The 18,714-nt window shown below is 44.0% G+C and overlaps 1 protein-coding gene across 1 annotated transcript; it reads left to right on the top strand.

Annotated features, from left to right (window-relative positions):
- The first annotated feature begins 6,934 nt into the window (after window positions 1-6,934).
- On the top strand, window positions 6,935-18,714 carry HRG (histidine rich glycoprotein). Its single transcript, XM_027121658.1, is given in 11 exon segments — window positions 6,935-7,127; window positions 9,005-9,093; window positions 9,095-9,121; window positions 9,886-9,988; window positions 11,348-11,514; window positions 12,513-12,593; window positions 14,461-14,562; window positions 15,699-15,895; window positions 16,034-16,182; window positions 16,185-16,409; window positions 18,584-18,714. Coding segments are annotated over 11 exon segments (1,464 nt in total).

Below are 18,714 nucleotides of genomic sequence, written 5' to 3'. Positions count from 1 at the left end.
AGCAAATCATCCACCTGTTGCAACAAAGTAGAACCCCTGGGGAACTTTACATCATCCAGATAAGCCTTCAGGATTTGTAAGAAACAAGGACTCTCAGTATAACCCTGAGGCATTATTGTCCAGGTGAACTGTTTTTCTTCCCAAGTAAAGACAAAAAGGTATTGGCCAGCTTTGTCAACTGGAATTCTAAAGAATGAACTGCATAAATCTATTATAGTAAAAAGTTTACTTCCGGTGGGAATGGATGTTAGTAAGGTATGAGGGATAACAATGCTGTTTATTGCTCGGAGGTCCTGGACAAATCTCCACGCTTGGTCCTTAGGTTTTTCCCACCGGTAAAATGGGAGTATGACAGGAGCTAATACAAGGGACAATGAAACCATGAGCCTTGTAATCTTCTATTATGGGCTTTATGCCTTGAAGTGCTTCTTTACAAATAGGGTATTAATTCTGGGAAGAGGTCTTGAGGGATCTATTTGAATCTTGATGGGAAGTACACTGTGGATTGTGCCTATAAGGAAAATGGTAGCTGATTCAATAGGGACAAATGATCAGTGTTTCCAGAATCTGCTCTACTATTATCAGAGATGGAACAAAAAAAAAAGATGTCAAAGGATCATTTAATTCACCTGCTGGACAACTTTGATAACGACTGTCCATTTTCTAGAATTATTTCCCCTTTTTTGGACAAAGACATTCAGGCATGCTACTTCTCTAAGAAGTGTCAGCCTAATAGATGAATAACAGCAGAGGGACTAAGGAGAAAAGTGTGGGTATCTCTCAAAAGGCCTAAACAAAAGGCAATGAGTTCAGAGACAGGAACCTCTTGATGTTCATTGGAGATCCCCACTATTTGAACTGTTTTAGTACTCCAAGGCATCTATTCTTGCTTTCTTACCTATTAACCAGTCTTTGAACTTTTGTAACCTGTCTGGGATTCTATGTGCCCCGAATGGATATACCCTTACATGTGGGAAGATTAAGATTTTGGCTGTCTTCCCTGGAGGTGACTCATCTAGAGTACGAGAGAGCTGGTTTGCCAGATTCTCTAAATCTGGAGTGGACATAGTTTCCCTTCTATCCTGGTCCTTTTTACTAGAAGGGAAAGGTCCTGGTTCAGCCCATTAATAAACATAGAGTTAAAGGCTACCCGGGTGGAATCTACATCTGAAGGAAGACCAGAATCTGAAGCCTACTGTAAAATTCATGAACAGGTTCATCAGAGTTTTGTGTGCAAGCCTGAATTTTGTTCCCATCAACAGGCTTTGGAAAAGCCCTAGGAATTGCTTCATAAAGTTGCCTAGCAATTGCCTGAGCTTGATCGCATAGTAAGTTAGTAGGCTGGATTCCCAGCTGTAACTCTAGAGACCTTTCAGGACTTTCCTAATTAGCGGTTTTCATCCAGTGCTGGGCCTGGCCTTCACCAATGAGCATATGAACTAGCTGAGAAAAGTCACAGAAACCAGGTTGATAAGTTTGAATGACTATATTAAATTCCTCAGCGGATCATTGAGATCTTCAGTTTCTTCGGGAAGGTCTTTGACTATGGCTTGCCTTTCAGCTTTAGCCCAGGTAGTGTAAGAAATTAAGGGCTTAGCCTCTGGATCCTCAGAAGTCTTAATTTTAAAAAGACAGGATCTGATAAGTGCAGAGGAAAAGGGAGTGGGGAGAGTTTCAGAGAAAAGGGAAAGTTTGGTGGAAGAATTATTGTGAGGGATTTGAAGGTATAGTGGAGGCATAGGCATCCTAGAAAAGAAAGAAGAAGATGGTGCCAAAGGCAGAGCCTGAGACAAAGAAGCCAAGGAAGAAGAGCCTCAGGCTTCAGGAGCCATTTTATCTTTCTTCAATCATTTGTCTGCCTCAGTTAATCTTTTGCAGAGGTAATTTCAGACTCCTGATAATAGTTGGGAAGCCTCAAAATACCAACTGAAATAAGCATTCCACTCAGTTCTGGAAATTTTTGACCTATTGTAGTCCAGTTTGGATTTTTTTGGTTTTTGGTTTTGGCTGCGTTGCGTCTTTGTTGCTGTGCACGGGCTTTCTCTAGTTGAGGCAAGTGGGGGCTACTCTTTGTTGCGATATGAGGGCTTCTCATTGTTGTGGCTTCTCTTCATGCGGAGCACGGGCTCTAGGCTTGTGGGCTTCAGCAGCTGTGGCACGCGGGATCAGTAGTTGTGGTGCACGGGCTTAGTTGCTCCGCGGCATGTGGGATCTTCCCGGACCAGGGCTCGAACCCATGTTCCCAGCATTGGCAGGTGGATTCTTAACCACTGTGCTACCAGGGAAGACCAGTTCAGTTTTAAGGAAATTAAATTTTGTGAATTTCAAAAGTTCCCCACAATGGCCATTGGTACTCTAAATTGAGTTTGTTCAAGTCCGTTTATTTAGTTAGAAATGAACATGAGGAAGGACCCTGGTGTTTAGACATAAAATCATCTGGAATCCCTGTAGTGAGGGCACCCTCAAAATACTTAGATAACTGGGAGCCCATTTCTTAGAGGTTTTTCTCTAGGGTAAAGAACAATTTTCAAACAGCTCAAATAGCTTACAGAACAAATGGCTCAATTCAAATAGCTTGCAAGCCAATCCCAGCCAGTCTTAAGGAGATAGCTTTGTCCTGAAGGATCTAGACCAAAGGCTTTTTAAAGCCAGTCTCCAGAAGACAGCCATTCCAAAGGAAAAGGCAAAAGGCTGAAAAACTCGGCACTGATTCAGAAAAAAATTCCCCTGTTCCCGAAGGAATGAGTCAAAGGGTATCCAGCTTCAGGAGAAGCAGCCTTTGTTCCAAAAGGAATAGGCTGAAGGTTAGCCAGTTTCAGTGAAACAGTCTGATCTCAAATCAGACAGAAGTGCCAATTTCACATACAGAACAAGGCCTTAAGGAGAAAGAGGAAACCTTCAAATAGATACTGAATAAAGCCTGGAGCTTCAAAAGCAAAGAGGGTGCGAGCTCGGATCCAGGAGAAAGCTACACCTTCAAACTCCGGGGTTGGAAAAGCAATGAGGAGCAATGGGCTCAACTGTGGATACCACACCTGTTTGCTCACCACCCCTGGAGCTGTTGGGTGTCTTCTCTGGTCCCTGTACAGGCCACCAAAATGTTGACCCGAAACAAATAGATTGCCAGATATTTCTACCGCAGAGATGGGTTTATTTGGGATCAGCAGAGAATTGCAATTTGGGGCCTGCAACTATGGTGAGCCACAGCGAAGTCCCCAAACAACAAGGGAAGGAAAACTCTTATAAAGAGGAAAAGGAAGTTGGGAGGGCTGTAGTAAACAGAGCCCATGGCTTTCCATTGGCTGAGCTGTTGCCACGAAAGAAGTCTCTCTTCTTCCTATTGAGCTCTGCTACTGTCACAGAGCGTGACTGCTCCCCCTTCTGGTCTCCCAACTTCTATGTAATTGAGGTTTCTGTTAATTATTTACACTGGGCAAAAGCATACTGTGATTCTTTTGATCAAATAAGATGAAAATTGAGGGATATCAAGAGACTGGGATTCATCAGAGTTTCACTCTCCCCTTATTCCATAATTATTTCAACACCAAGTATCGGTCAGATATTGTCTGCACAACCTTCAGCCTGAAGGTGGAATTTTTTTTTTTTAACCTGTCTGAATACTCTCCAAGTCCCAAGTGAGTTGATAGACTCAGTTAGCAATGGGGTAGGTGAAAGTGACATTTACCTGTGGCCTGTGGTTAATCCTGGAGAGAACCAAACATGGTCCAAGTTGGGGAACTTTCTGATTCCTTTAAAAGTTGTTTCCCAGAGGAGAAGTTAAGGGCCCAGATTATATTTATTCCCAATTTTTTCACTTAAAAAATTACGTAATATAAAAATATAATATTATATGTGTGTATATGTATAATATATAGACACATGCACATATATGTCTGCAGACATTTACATATACACATATCTTTTGAAGTTGGACAGGTGTTGTGGGCTGCATTGTGTCCCTCAAAATTCATATACTGAAGTCCTAACCCCCAGTACCTCAGAATGTGATTGTATTTGGAGATAGGGTCTTTAAAGAGCTAATTAGATTAAAATGAAGTCATTAGGGTGGGTCCTAATTCACTATGACAGGTGTCCTTATAAGAAGAGGAGATTAGGATACAGATGAGTATAGAGGGAAGACCGCGTGGGGACAGAGAGAGATGATGGCCATCTACAAGCCAAGGAGAGATGCCTCAGTAGAAACCACTCCTCTGACACCTTGATCTTGGACTTCTAGCCTCTAGAATTGTGAGAGATTAACTTGTTGTTTAAGCCACACAGTTTGTGGTACTGTGTTCTGGAAGCCCTAGCAAACTCATACAACAGGGAATGTACAGATGTAACTCTTGTCCTCTCTCCTGGCAGCTGTTTCTCAGAAGAGGCACATAGGGCTTGGCATAATTTGTTTAAGAGCAATAGACAATATTCACACTCTATTACTCTTACCTGCCTCCTTTAAGAAGGAAAAATGACTAAGTAGGGGTATTATGTGGTGGCTATGGCCCTATTTCAATCAGGGTCTAGCAAGAAACACAACGCATCACTAGCACTGTATGTGTCTTTCAGGTTCAATAAAGTGAGCGGAAGGGAATTCATGGCTCTAGTGACTACCCCTAGGTCTCAGCACAAGAGTATGTAGGAAAAGCTGATTCTCACCCTCGGTGCCCTTTCCCATCCGCTCAGCGTTCCCATCTCTTTCCCTCCACCAGCATTTAGCTCACCCAGGGCGCTCCATATTGGGTGTGACCAGTGTAGCAATAATAGAAAAGCCTCATGAAGGAGCTCAACTTATTGAAACATAAAACGGTTTTGTTCTAATTAATGGCTTTCTCCACCTCCAACCCTGGGTTGGAGCCGCTTAGTAACATCTTGGCCAGATTCCATACTAATCCTGTCATTCTAAACTACACTGAAGCTGTCCTGTTTGGATATTTAAAAGCTAGTGTTACTAATATTAAAAGTTCAATCTCAAATATAATCCGAAATGGGTTTCTTCCCCTTTTAACACTTGCTAAACCAACCTGTGACTCTGGGAAGTGAGGTCTGCTTTCCATACCCCCGTCCCCATTGCTTCTCTCTTCAAACTCTTTCCCTCCATGCAGGTTCTGTCTAGAGCTTCACCAGTTCCCAGCCTTGGCTGCACATTGGAAGAACTCCCAACACCTGGACCCATCTCCAGAGATCCTGATTTAATTGCTCTGAGGGAGGCCTGGAAGTAAGGATTCTGAAAAGCATCTCGGGTGACTCACCGCAGAGAAGAGAGTGGGGAGGAAGGCAGATGCCGTTTAAGTCCCTGGTAGTGGGGAAGCAAGCTGGGCTGACTCCCTCTGGTCCTTTTTTTTTTTTTTTTTTTTTTGCGGTACGCAGGCCCCTTACTGCTGTGGCCTCTCCCGTTGCAGAGCACAGGCTCCGGATGCGCAGGCTCAGCGGCCATGGCTCACGGGCCCAGCCGCTCCGCGGCATGTGGGATCTTCCCGGACCGGGGCACGAACCCGTGTCCCCTGCATCGACAGGCAGACTCAACCACTGCGCCACCAGGGAAGCCCTCTCTGGTCCTTTCTGACGCCGCTGGTCTCTGCTGGCATGAGGGATCCCTGCAGGTATATTGACTTATTTTTTTTTAATAGATAACTATTTTATTCATTTATTTATTTTTATATTTATTTTTGGCTGTGTCGGGTCTTCGTTTCTGTGCAAGGGCTTTCTCTAGTTGCGGAAAGTGGAGGCCACTCTTCATCGCGGTGCGCGGACCTCTTACTATCGCGGCCTCTCTTTTTGTGGAGCACAGGGTCCAGACGCGCAGGCTCAGTAGTTGTGGCTCACCAGCCTAGTTACTCCGCGGCATGTGGGATCCTCCCAGACCAGGGCTCGAACCCGTGTCCCCTGCTTTGGCAGGCAGATTCTCAACCACTGCGCCACCAGGGAAGCCAATACTGACTTTTTAGGAGGAGTGAGGGTGGGGGGAAGCAGCTTAATCCCAGCCCTGTCCTCCAGTGCTGAGCCCCTCCCCCAATGGTCTAGTCCCTCTAACCCCTTCTCTGGAATGGGCATAGAATGGCTTGACTTCTACCCTCACCACCATCCTCTTCCACATGAACTAATTCTCTTTAGCATACTTTAAGGGTCACAAAGAACTGGAATGACATGAGTGTGCCCCCAACTTCTTCCCAGTCACACTAATTATAGTAATAAAATAGCATTATGTATTCAGCACCTGGATCTGTGCTAAGAATTGTATTGGTGACTTTTTATGCATGTTTTCTTATTTAATCATCACACAAGCCTGCCGAGAGATTTTTAAACCCTATTTTATAAACGAGGAAACTAAGGATCAGAGAAGTTTTATAGCTTACCCAGCATCACACAGTAAGAGAGTAACAGGCCCAGGGTTGAAATTCAGATCTGACTTCAAACCGACAGCCTCTTAATCCTTCTCCTCTACCTGAACTGTCTTCCTTTTATGGTGTTAACCATTTCACATGTCTCCTCCCTTCAATAATGCAGCTACATTCTACTGAGGACTTTCAGTGCCCCAATCCAAAGAAGGGACTGATGGCGGAGATTTCTGGCTGGCAGATGGAGGAAAATTATTTCTGACTCCACCTCCTATACCAATGCAGGCAGTGCTTACGGCCAAAAACACACTTTGGATCTGCTACCTACTAGTAATAACCAGATTTGTGCAGATCACAGTTTCACCCACTCACTGGTGACATGTTTCAACTTTCTGTCCCCAGGACCCACTAATCATTTACAGCGTGTTGACTGATATGTGAACCAGGGGTCAAGGTGAACATACCCAGTTACATAACAAAAACGGATAAAGACTTTGTTGAATCAATCGTGTGTGTATGTGTGTGTGTTTTAGAAAATCTGTATAAACTTCTCTGCTGTGGTATCCCAGAGCAAAGAATGGTTTTCACATTTTAACAAAATGAAGTTACTCACTGCAGCACTGTTTTTCATCCTTTTGATCCCACTGCAGCATTCCTGTGCTGTGAGTCCCACAGGCTGTGATGCTGCTGAGCCCGTGGCTGGGAAAGCTCTAGACCTGATCAATAAAGGACGGTGGGATGGCTACCTTTTCCAGTTGCTGTGGGTCGCTGATGTCCACTTGGACAAAATGCTGTGGCGCTGCCCATAGCAGAGCTGAGTGGGGAGATGATGTACCACGGGCAACTGAGACTCTAGCCCCTAAGCCTGCTGCTTTGCACAGTGGATTGGCTTTGGGCAGGGTTTTCTGTTTCATCTGTGGGCTGCTGTGACTGTTCTTTTTTCCTTCAGATGAATGTTTGTTACTAGTATGTCCTTAACTATGAAACAGCCTGTAAGTACTTGTAAACACTTATGCAGAGCCCAGTCAAAGGCTCAGTACTGTAAGAGAAAGATTAGAATAAACTGTGGGACTTGCTCTCAAAGAAATAATAATCAGCTCACATGCACACATATGTGAACTGCATAAGATGGGGTATATTCAAGTGACCAAGTGAGTGGTATAGATGCAGGAGTGATCTCATAAAAGGACTATTTCGATGGGATGGGAGAAGGCTTCCTTTGCGTCCTGAAGGGTGAGGAGGATTTGAATAGGACGGTGGCTTGTGTAATGGCCTTCCAGGAGAATGCCAGCCATACCACCTCTATGTGGGTAGGGAATCAGGAAGGAAGGTGTTAGGGAGAAGCGGAGCAAAAGCAGAGGGGTTCCAGCAGTTCTCTGTGGGCTTTGGAGCAGTCATCACCTTGGAAGAGAGACCGTAGGCTTGAAGAAAGCAAGCCTACTGTTTTCATTTAGGTTATATGTTTATTCGGAGTGCATTTGAGGGCTTGATAGAGATTACGGAGGCAGTCCTGCTTCTCCAGCACCACCCCAGAAATAACCTACCCTTTGGTGGAACCACTGAAATCAGGGAGGCGAGACCATGGGGCACCAAAGAGGACAAGCAGAGATATTTATACTTGTTACAGTGTTAGAAACCAAGGCCCTAAAGGTTACAGAGAACGAGAGTGGAGGGATTTAGGATTCCACTAGCAATCTGATGACCAGCCGCCCCCTTCCAGGCTCTCTGCCACATGTGTAGGACACAGGATGAATCATAGGACACAGGATGAATCAGCACAGTGCGACCTCTGAGTGGCAGTGGGGAAGGGGTGGGGGTGGGGGGGCGGATCTCCCTGTACCTGGGAAGATAGGGGCCGGAGCAGGGACACAACTAGGAGCTGGTTCAGGAATGACGACATGAGGAGCAGCCCCAGGCAGTGGGAATTAGGGCAATGAGAGTAAAGAAAAGACATGAGATGTTTCAAAGAAAGACCATTAAAGCCTTGAGGACAGGACATTCTTTAAGACAAAGACTAAGGCAATAAATGATTAATGGTGCCAGTGACCAGACAAAAGAAGTTGAGAGAGGGAGCTGGTTTGTAAGAGAAGAGACTGAATTTAGCTTTGGGCAAGTTGAAATCAAGACAAGAAATCTGAGACTTCCCTGGCGGTCCAGTGGTTAAGACTCTGTGCTTCCACTGCAGGGGGCACAGGTTTGATTCCCTGGTCAGGGAACTAGGATCCTGCAAGCCACGCAGTGCAGCCAAAAGGGAAAAAAGTCAATCTATATTTTCAAAAAAAGACAAGAAATCCAAGTTCAGGAATAGAGCTGGATGAGAGGACGCGACTGCATATACAGATTGGAGGCCGTGATGTGACTGTCAGCACTTATATTCTAGGCTTGTACCTTCAACACCTCCATTCAAACCAACACTGCTTTTTAGTGATTGCTTTTGAAAGTTCAAGGGCAGAAGCAACATTGTGACCAGTTAAAAATAGCATTCAGAAGTAACTCTCTGAAGCGTTTTATTAAATAAATAGATCAAATGACGCGAAGGTAGGACATCTGCGATGACTTGGAGAGGAGCAGGAATTCTATTTAGGAAATAAAAAGATTGGGTTTTTTTTTGAAGAAAACTCTGGGCTCCCACATGCTACCCACCCATTGCTTTCTTGGTATTCCCCAGGGATCCACAGCTGTCTAGTATTTAGTCTTGGATGTGAAAGAATCTGACTGTTCAGTCCTATCCAGGAAACACTGGGCTGACGGTGAGCCAAGCTGTTTCTATTCGTCCATCTGAAATCGTAAGTAAACACGGTTCCATTCCTCTCCTCTTAGCGTTCTTGACTTCTGTCTATTGTGCTTGCCCAGGGTGGCTGCATACCTGGGCTAACACTGTAAAAGAGTAAGAGCAGCTTCTGCCTCTTGGCTCATGAAGACTGTGTTGACCTTGAGTAATATTTTCTTGAGAGCTACACCCTGGAACCCAGTTCAAGAAAAGTCAGTGGGGCTTGTGGTCCCATGTGATAGCATGACCAGCTGTAAGGCCTTGAGCAAATCACCTAACGTCTAAGAACGTATGAACTTGTAACCGTGTCCTATGAATACTGGTCCCACTAACAGAAATGGCCAAAGGGATTAGTTGCAGTCACCATGAGGAATAGGGTCTTGTTCTGCACGTTGCACGCGGGTACTCAGAGCCCAGGCTCCCTGCCACAGGAGGAGGACACAAAGATGAAAGAGCACAGATATAAGATTTCAACTCCAGAAAATAAGATGTTTACATGCCCAGGGGTTTTAGCATTTTTTTCCCCTTGCAAATATTTGGGGTATGGCCATGATCTGTTTCAACAGTTTCTCCGTGGTTCTCATGAGGGTTTTGGATGCTTATAGCATCCAGATCACAGAAATATGCTAAGAAAATACAGGTTTTTGAGAGAGGGTTTGGTGAGAGAAAGCACAGACAAATTTCAAATGGTTAGTAGGAGTATGTTGCCTCACTTTTTTGTTCCCTCGTGTCAACCTGAGGAAAGCAGTAGGCAATAATATAAACCCCTCTTTCTTGCAGGTGATTGGACAACGTAAGGTGATAGCTATAACACTTTCGGATGGGTCTCAGAATCTTAGAGTGAATGACTTTAACTGCACCACAAGTTCTGCTATGATCATCTGTTAAAATGCTAATTAATTCTAATTAATACAAAATTCAATCTTACAGTGGTATCATCATATAAGACTATGAAGTACATATCAGAAATGGTTCCTGCCCTTGTGGACGTATTATTACTTGCTCTCCTGAGAAGAGAAGAGAGAGGGGTTTTCCTATTACTGGCACACCTTCTTTTAAATAAATTCAACATATAAAAATAGAAATTTACAAGAGGCTGTATGGAATCATCGTAGAGAACATAAGCTCTGGGGTCAGATTTGTTTGAGTTTAAATCCCAGCCTTATCACTTACCAGTTGTGTGGTCTTGAGGGCAAGTTACTTAACCACTTCAAGCTTTCCTCCTTTGTAAAATGAGGATAACAATAATACTATCCCTTTGGTTCCTTCTCAGAATTAAATAAAATTGTCTGTGTAGTACACTTTGCAAAGTACTTAGCACTCGAGTATTGCCATCAACATCTGAAAGTTATGTATGTTCACAAAGCAGTCATACAAAGGATATATTATCTCCTTTAATCTCACAACAAGACTATGAAGTAAAGATTATGATCCTTTCTATTTTAGAGATAAAATAACTGAGCCTCAAAGAGATTCAATGACCTGCCCGGGGAACACAGCCAAAGTGTGGCAAAGTCAGGACCCTTTACCACCGGTGTTGACTCCAAATTCCATGCTCTTTTAATTCACTTTTTCAAAAAGAATTATCACAGAACTTCTTTTAAAATAATTAATCTTAACATGTTTCAACATATAAAAATTCAATAGTCAAGCAACTCCCCCAGGAGGTTGCCTTAAAGAAAGATTGAGCTGTACCTTCTCCTCTCTCTGTTAACGATGCCTCTCTCTCGTTGGCAGAGACAGGAAGAGGTCATTAAAATATTATCGTTCTAGGGCTTCCCTGGTGGCGCAGTGGTTGAGAGTCTGTCTGCCTATGCAGGGGACACGGGTTCATGCCCCGGTCCGGGAAGATCCCACATGCCGCGGAGCGGCTGGGCCCGTGAGCCATGGCCGCTGAGCCTGCGCGTCCGGAGCCTGTGCTCCGCAACGGGAGAGGCCACAACAGTGAGAGACCCGCGTACCGCAAAATATATATATTAGCGTTTTATGAGTGATGGGGGTGGGGGCATCGTGAATAAGGGTCACAACAGAGACTTGAGCATCGGAAGGATCTGGGTTTAAGAGACGTGGCTGCTGATTGGCTGATTTGATCTTAGACAAGTTACTTAGCCTCCCCAACCCTCAATTTGTCCATCTATAAATTGGAAGCTATTGTTATTCTTGCTGCCATGCTTATATGTGTTAAGTCCTAGCATTGACATTGTAACCCAGTAACCACAAAGCTGCCAACTGCTTTCTCTAGTCTCTTCGGCACTGGTCAATACTAAAGACAGCCCAGTACTCTCAAATTTCTTTGCGGATACAGAGCTCTACAGAAAACAAGCTGACAAAGCCCTGGAGAAGTACAAAAAGGAGAATGGTGACTTTGCTTCTTTCAGAGTGGACAAAGTGAAGAGGGTTGCAAGAGTTGTGAATCACCACTAACGTTTAGCTAGAGTTTGAGGGCCCAGGCTCCACCCTGGCAGGTGCAAACTCAGCAGCACTGTTCCTCTCCGCTGGCCTCGCTCGGCCAGCTGCCTTTTACCTTGAGACTTCTGTTGCAGCCTCAGCAGAGAGGCAGCAGATACCATAGAACTGCCCTCCTTCAGTTCTTTAGACTTTGGAGTTGGGGTGTGTGTATCTGAATATCTAACAGAGAAAAGGGAAAACCCAAACAAGGAAGAGGGAAAGACAGAAGAAAGAGCATAATAAGATGATGCGAGTCATTAAAATCATCAGGTCCTAACCTCCTTCTATTACAATGGAAGACCGAGGCTCAGAGTGCCTATCTCACCACACCCAGTGGTGTGGCTCGAGTGGGGCAGTTCTGCCTCCCAGTCCAGGGACCTAAGTGCTTCCCACCCAGAGGGGTCTTGTCGAGCAGCTAGTTGATGTCTGTTGTGCATTTTGAAAATGCGAAGTTAAATAGATTACGGTGCATCCAAGCAATGGAATGAATACAACGTAATTACTAAAAACAACGGTTTGGATGGATATGCCCTGGAAAGTGTTTCAAGATACATTGCTAATGGAAAAAACAGGTTACAGAACAATACTTAGAATATGATCCTATTTATGTTAAATAATTAGATATATGCGTATATGTGCAACATATTTAGGAAAAGGCTTGAAGGAAAAACTCATCAAGTGGATGATAATGGTACCTCGGAGAAAGGGAGGCTGGGGTGCAGGAAGGGTGATTTTTCACACTGTGCTCGATTACGTCTGTGTTAGTTGAACGTTTCAATGAAATAGTATTCACCTTATCACTTATGTGATAAATATTTTACAGGCAGAGACCATCAGAAAAATGGCACATATTGGGGCTTTTGAATCCTCATAGTGCTATATTGAATATTGGATCGTAGGTATCCACTGCCTTTTTTGCTTTTTACGTCCCGAAACTGCTTGGATTCAACTTGTTCTAGAGAGGAGGGGAAAGAACCAATTACTACCTGGACTTCTCTGTGAGGAACTGCTCCAGTCACCACTTTCCCAGGCACTCTCGTGTGAGTATAATCAGCCTCTGTGAAATACTAGGTAACATTTAGAGACCACTTACTATGGGCCAGGCAACTTTCTAAGTGCTTTACATATGTGACCTTATTAACCCACCACCACCCTATGAAGGAGGTACTATTTTTATTCCCGATTTACAGATGGGGAAACTGAGGCACAGAGAAGTTAAGTGAATCGTGAGAGTATCATGTATATTATAGAATTATATATGCTATATACCTCAACACCAGGTTCTTTACCCATTAGGATTAAAGACTTAGCTAAAACTAATAACTTGCTTGTATTAAGAGCTGACACCCAAGGGTGCTTTCACTCACTTCACCTCGTTTACTCCACTCAGTGACCCCATTTGACAAACGAGGAGGTAACTGAGGCTCAACAGAGGGAGGTGTGTTAGTTTCTGCTTTATAACAAAGTGAATCAGTTATACATATACATATCTTCCCATATCTCTTCCCTCTTGCGTCTCCCTCCCTGCCTGATGTTCACAGCTGAGCTGAGGTTAGAATCCAGTCCTCCGGTTGCTCAATCGATGGGATTGCTCCCCTAGTCACTTATACTTTGATACTCAGGTACCTGCAGGAAGATCTCCTTAATAACACTCAGCATTTGTATGGTGACTTACAGTTTACAAAGCACCCACGTTATTGCCTCGTTGGAGCCCTGTGACAAGCCCTCTGAGGAGAAGCAAGTGTTTGCCTCCATTTCCCTGGAACAAGATGGTCTAGAAGTTTAAACACTTGCCTAAGGGCACTTAGCTAGAGAGTGTTAGGACACAGGATGTTAATGGTGGCCTTTTGATTTCAAGTCCAGGAATTTTCTGAGGTTTAATAACACATTCTCCAGGACGGAAAGAAAGGAGGCATTCATTCGTTCCTTCTCTCACTGTTCAACTTTTCAACCTCAAGCAGTTCTAGAATCCTGCTTAATAGCTACCAGGAAAGACACCCCACCTCCTCCATTTCCATCCCCAACAAACCCCTATCTTGGTGTAGGTAATGCAAACCCAGTAGAGAAACATGGCAGCTGGAGAAGAGGAGCTCAGTGCTAAGTGTTTTCCAGCATATTATCTCATTTAATTAAGCCTTCCCACAACGTGTGGATAGTTAGCATTGTGCTCACTTTACAAAGACAAATCCAGAAATTTTATGTAACTTGCTTAAACTCACAACCAGTAAATGGCAAAGCCAAGATTAACATAGGTCTGTTTGACTCCAAAACTGTCCTCAGATCCTCAATGCTTAACAGTCTCTTCTAAAAAAAGAGTTTTCTTCTTGTCCTAGTCTAACGTTGACAGCTGGGTATTGGGGCCTCTGGGGCATAGCGGTGCCAACCAATTGTAGCCTCGGTACCTAGGGTAGGGCCAGCAGACAGTCACTTTGACAGGGTCTGTGCAAACCCACTTTTATACTGGCTCCCTTCTTCCCAACATTTTCTTCCAAGGGCCCGGTTTAGGTTGTGCAAATCCCTCTTCTGCACCACTCTTCACTCTTTCTAGACACAGGCAACTCAGGTCTTCTTGCAGAAGATTGGGCTAAAGGCAAGGTATCAATGATGCAGAGTTCCTCCTACAGCCCATGGGGAAGCCCAGCGCGGGGGACCACTCATGGAAGGGAACCACTGCAACTTGGAATGAAACCCTTCAGAACGTACACTTTCCCTGAAGTGTTGACTAGGAAAAATGGTTAAATAGCTGATGGAGATATTTGATAATATTACCCTGATTTTTCGAAAGCCTGTTTTCCTTTCCCAAATGTCTGGAAGTTCACAACAAGAGCTGGGCACCTTCATACCACCTGCACACACACACTCAAATACACATACACAGACACTAACAGGTTTATCTCTTCTTTATAGATCTTTGGATTCTGCAGAGCAGATTTGTCCTATGATGTAGAAGACTCTGACTTGGAAACCCCAAAAGACATTGTCATAAACTGTGAAGTTTTCAATCTTAAGGTGGGTTGCTTAAGTAGCCTTTGTCATGAGCAGTGCCAAACTAAGTGATATTTTCACACATATAGTGTATTTTGTTCTTATGGCTGTTGGTGTGTATTGTGTGTGTGTGAGAGAGAGAGAGACAGAGACAGAGACAGAGAGAATAGGGAGAGGGAGAGAGAGAGAGATGATGGATGAGAGATGGGGGGGAGGAGAAATACAGAGAAAATAGGCCCCTGGGAAAGTACAATTGTTGATATGACACAAAAAGTATGAATTTTTCCCCAAGAATTGAGGGTAAGATTTGCCAGAAAAGTAAAATCATGATCAATTCAATCAACCTCTAATGAATTTGAAAGTGGTCCTTGTAGTCAGGATTCCACTGCTGACACTTAATAATTCCTAGCTTTTATTATTAGGCATAGAACCTAAGAGGAATGAATTAGCCTAAAATTTACTATATAAAGGTATATGAAATAAGATTCAAAACAATATTTTACATATGTCCCAGAAAGTTTTGTTCTATACAAAGATATTCTTCACAGTATTTTTTACATCAGCAAAAATAAACACACAAAAAAAAACCCTGAGTATAATCCAAATGTCCATGTACCAACCCTCACCCCCAAAATGGAGGGGGCAGGCTTGTCACCATGAACACGGCTCCACAAGTGCAAAGAGGTAAGTGCTCATCCTTTAGGAGTAGGAGAAGTTTGTACCATAAAGCCTCAACTCTTGAGAATATAAATTACAAAGCACTAGTTTCCCAAAGGTTGATCTATAGATGAGTATCATTTTATAATATAATTTCACCAGATTATGTTGAAATGAGAAGAATAATAATAAGGAAAGTTTTCATAATACAACATTTATTCCATCAAAAGGAGTATCCTTTACTCTGAGATTAACTTTCTGACTCGTGTTATCAAAGTATTATTCCTATTGTGAAATAATAATGGTGGTAGATGATAGTTTTGTTCATATTTTAAATGCCAAGTTGGCTAGATAAGAATTCGAGGAACCATTTTTTTGGGTCTCCTATTTTTAAAATTAGTTGTGAAATCCAAAAGTCTGGAAACCATTGGTGTAAATTAAATTAAACATCTAACTTCTTTTGTGTTACAGGATGATATTCACTCTTCTGTGTCCTTCACCAGGAACATACATCGTTCCTGGTGTGAAGTGGTGTGAAGCAGCGTTTGGGCCATGCCCTCCACTCTGGTGAGCATTCTCCTGCTGGCAGGACTCCATTTAAGCCCAATGGATCTAGAGATCACCATAATCCCCACGAGTCACATACCTTTAGATGCCCACCTCCCCTAGAAGACAAAAATTACTCAGACAGTCCACCATTTTGAGTAGGAGTTCCTCTACCATTGCCCCCTCCAGGGTCAAGATGCCATCACCCTCATTTTGACACCAGTGGGACCCATGGGCCCCCTCATAATCATAGTTCAGGTGAGTGCTATCCACACACACATTGTCCTCACAGTCACCATCCCCATGGACACCATCCCCATGGCCATGATTTCTACGACCATGGACCCTGTGCCCCACCACCCCATAGCCAAGGTCCCCAAGACCACCATCGCCGAGGCCATGGCCCACCACCTAGGCACTCAGAAGAAAGAGGTCCAGGTAAAGGACCTTCCATTGGAGACAAATTGAATATGTTCACTGACTCCCTCCACTAAAGAAAGGTGAAGTTCTCCCTCTTCCCGAAGCCAATTTTCCCAGCTTCTCATTGCCAAACCACAATAATCCCCTACAGCCAGAGATTCAGGCCTTCCCCCAATCAGCCTCTGGATCATGTCCAGGAGAATTCAAGAATGAGTTTCTACAAATCTCAAAGTTTTTTTGCATATACAGTTCTAAAATAAAATCTGATTTCCAAACTTCCCTGGTGTCACAGTGGTTAAGAATCTACCTGCCAATGCAGGGTACATGGGTTCGATCCCTGGTCCGGGAAGATCCCACATGCCATGGAGCAACTAAGCCTGTGTACCACAACTACTTAGCACGCAGGCCACAACTACTGAAGCCCACGTGCCTAGAGGCCGTGCTCCACAACAAGAAAAGCCACCACAATGAGAAGCCCCTGCTTGCCTCAACTAGAGAAAGCCCGCACGCAGCAACGAAGACCCGACATAGCCAAAAATAAATTTTAAAAAAGTAATAATAAAAAAATAAGTAAAATCTGATTTCCTTGATGGGAAAAATGAATCATGTCCTAGATTAGAAACATAAATAAAATGTGACCAGTAATAAATGCAAAATGACAAGTTATTTTAACCTTATATTCATACTCAGCATCGGGAAAAATGTGAGTGGGGGTGGAAATGGCATGAGAAGAGGGAGACAACTGGAAAGGAGAGGAAAGATCTCAGCACTACAGATTAGAAGTTAAGTCCATCACTGCCTATTACATCACTTGAGGCAAATCTCTGATCCTCAGAATTTCTTTCTTCCTGAACTTAACTCCTTTAATTCTAGCGTCTTTTCTCTACTAGTACTTATGCTGAGGTTGGGCCTACCAAGAAGGAATGTATTCTCACTTAAAGGATTATTCTTATAAAAGGGACCCAAATTCTCTTCCACTTGTTTTTTCCAGCCCATTTGTTTTTTGGAACAAATTAATTTCGATTTCAGGTTGATGTCCTAACTGAGCTAATGGGAAATTTAACCTCAGTCCTTCTTGGAGTTCCCGCTACTTCCCACACGAAGTGGTGCCGCGTTTTACTCTCATAGTGCCAAGGTGTTTGGGTGGTGGGCATGAGAAGGAGGTCTGATTCTTTTTTTTTTTTTTTTTTTTTTTTTTTTTTTTGCGGTACGTGGGCCTCTCACTGTTGTGGCCTCTCCCGTTGCGGAGCACAGGCTCCGGACGCGCAGGCTCAGCGGCCATGGCTCACGGGCCCAGCCGCTCCGCGGCATGTGGGATCTTCCCGGACCGGGGCACAAACCCGTGTCCCCTGCATCGGCAGGCGGACTCTCAACCACTGCACCACCAGGGAAGCCCAGAGGTCTGATTCTTCATCACTAATCCACCAGGTCCCCCGGCTGAGGGATGCTTACTACCCTGTTCACATCTCTCTCTAGGTCTCGTTTATCTGCTTCTTCTGTACCAAACTGGGATATAGGAGTCTCCGTAAGATGCTAATGGACATGACTGCCAAGAGACACCATATGGCTGGTCTCTCCCTGAGATCTTGCTGCCTCCAAGCTACAGCCCCAGAAAGCAGGACAGAGGTGTCCTCTGCTTCACAAGTCCTCTGTTCTTCTCTTCTCTTCTCCCCAGGCTAGGGACACTCTAGTCTCAGATAACTTCTCTTTATTCGTTTTTGCTCAAAAGACTCCTTTCTCACACTTGGATCCTCTTTCTTTCTCCTTCTTCCCAAATCAAGTCTCAAGCACAGACACAGGCTACTAAGACTTTAGATTCTCTCTACCTGACTTAGTGAAGCAGTTTCAGGTGTGTGGTGTTGGCAGAGGTAGATTCTAACAGCAGGGCTGCGGGTGGGGTAGGAAAAAAAGCTAAGGGTGAAAGTAACTAAGCTCTTAGACTGGGAAGAAGGAGAAATACGCAAAGATGGAGAAGCTGAAGCTGAGAGAGTGAGGGGATGGCTGAAGGTGCACGGTCCACGAGTTGGAAAGGAATACACGGCTGATCATGGTGGTGTTTCAAGTGAAAACTCAAAAACAGTGTTTTTGAACCTAAGTTTGTGTGCCTGACACACTGTGAAGCCAAAAAAAAAAGTCAGAGTTTGGATCAGAGAAAGGTTTATTAGTTGAGGAGGCGCCAGCGTGGAAGATGGGACTTTTCTCAAATTTATCTTCCTGGCTGGCCGGGGTACAAGGTTCTGAAAGGCAAAAAAGTAAAGGGGAGGGGATCTTTGTGATTTTCGCTTCCTGATAAGACCTCAGTTGCAGACATCCTGGCGCCATCTTGTGACTCGATGTGTTCTTGGTGATTGTGATGGATCTATGTGTTCCTGCAAAGCAAATTAGTCAATGGTGGTCTTGTGATCCCTTAACTTCTTTCTAGGAGAGAGCAACAGCGATGGTGGAGGCATTTTATTATTTCTTAGAGCCTTCGTGATGGTTCAGGAGTTTCGATTCTTAATTGACCCTCCTAGGGTCATCAATTTTAAGCCCGCTTGGAGCCAGCTGGTTTAA

This window comes from Aethalodelphis obliquidens, unplaced genomic scaffold (assembly GCF_003676395.1).
Source record: "Aethalodelphis obliquidens isolate GAN/ISIS:26980383/991018 unplaced genomic scaffold, ASM367639v1 scaffold1, whole genome shotgun sequence".
Classification (NCBI taxonomy): domain Eukaryota; kingdom Metazoa; phylum Chordata; class Mammalia; order Artiodactyla; family Delphinidae; genus Aethalodelphis; species Aethalodelphis obliquidens.
The sequence above is the reverse complement of the archived record's forward strand: the minus strand, read 5'-3'. Positions and strand labels throughout refer to the sequence as shown.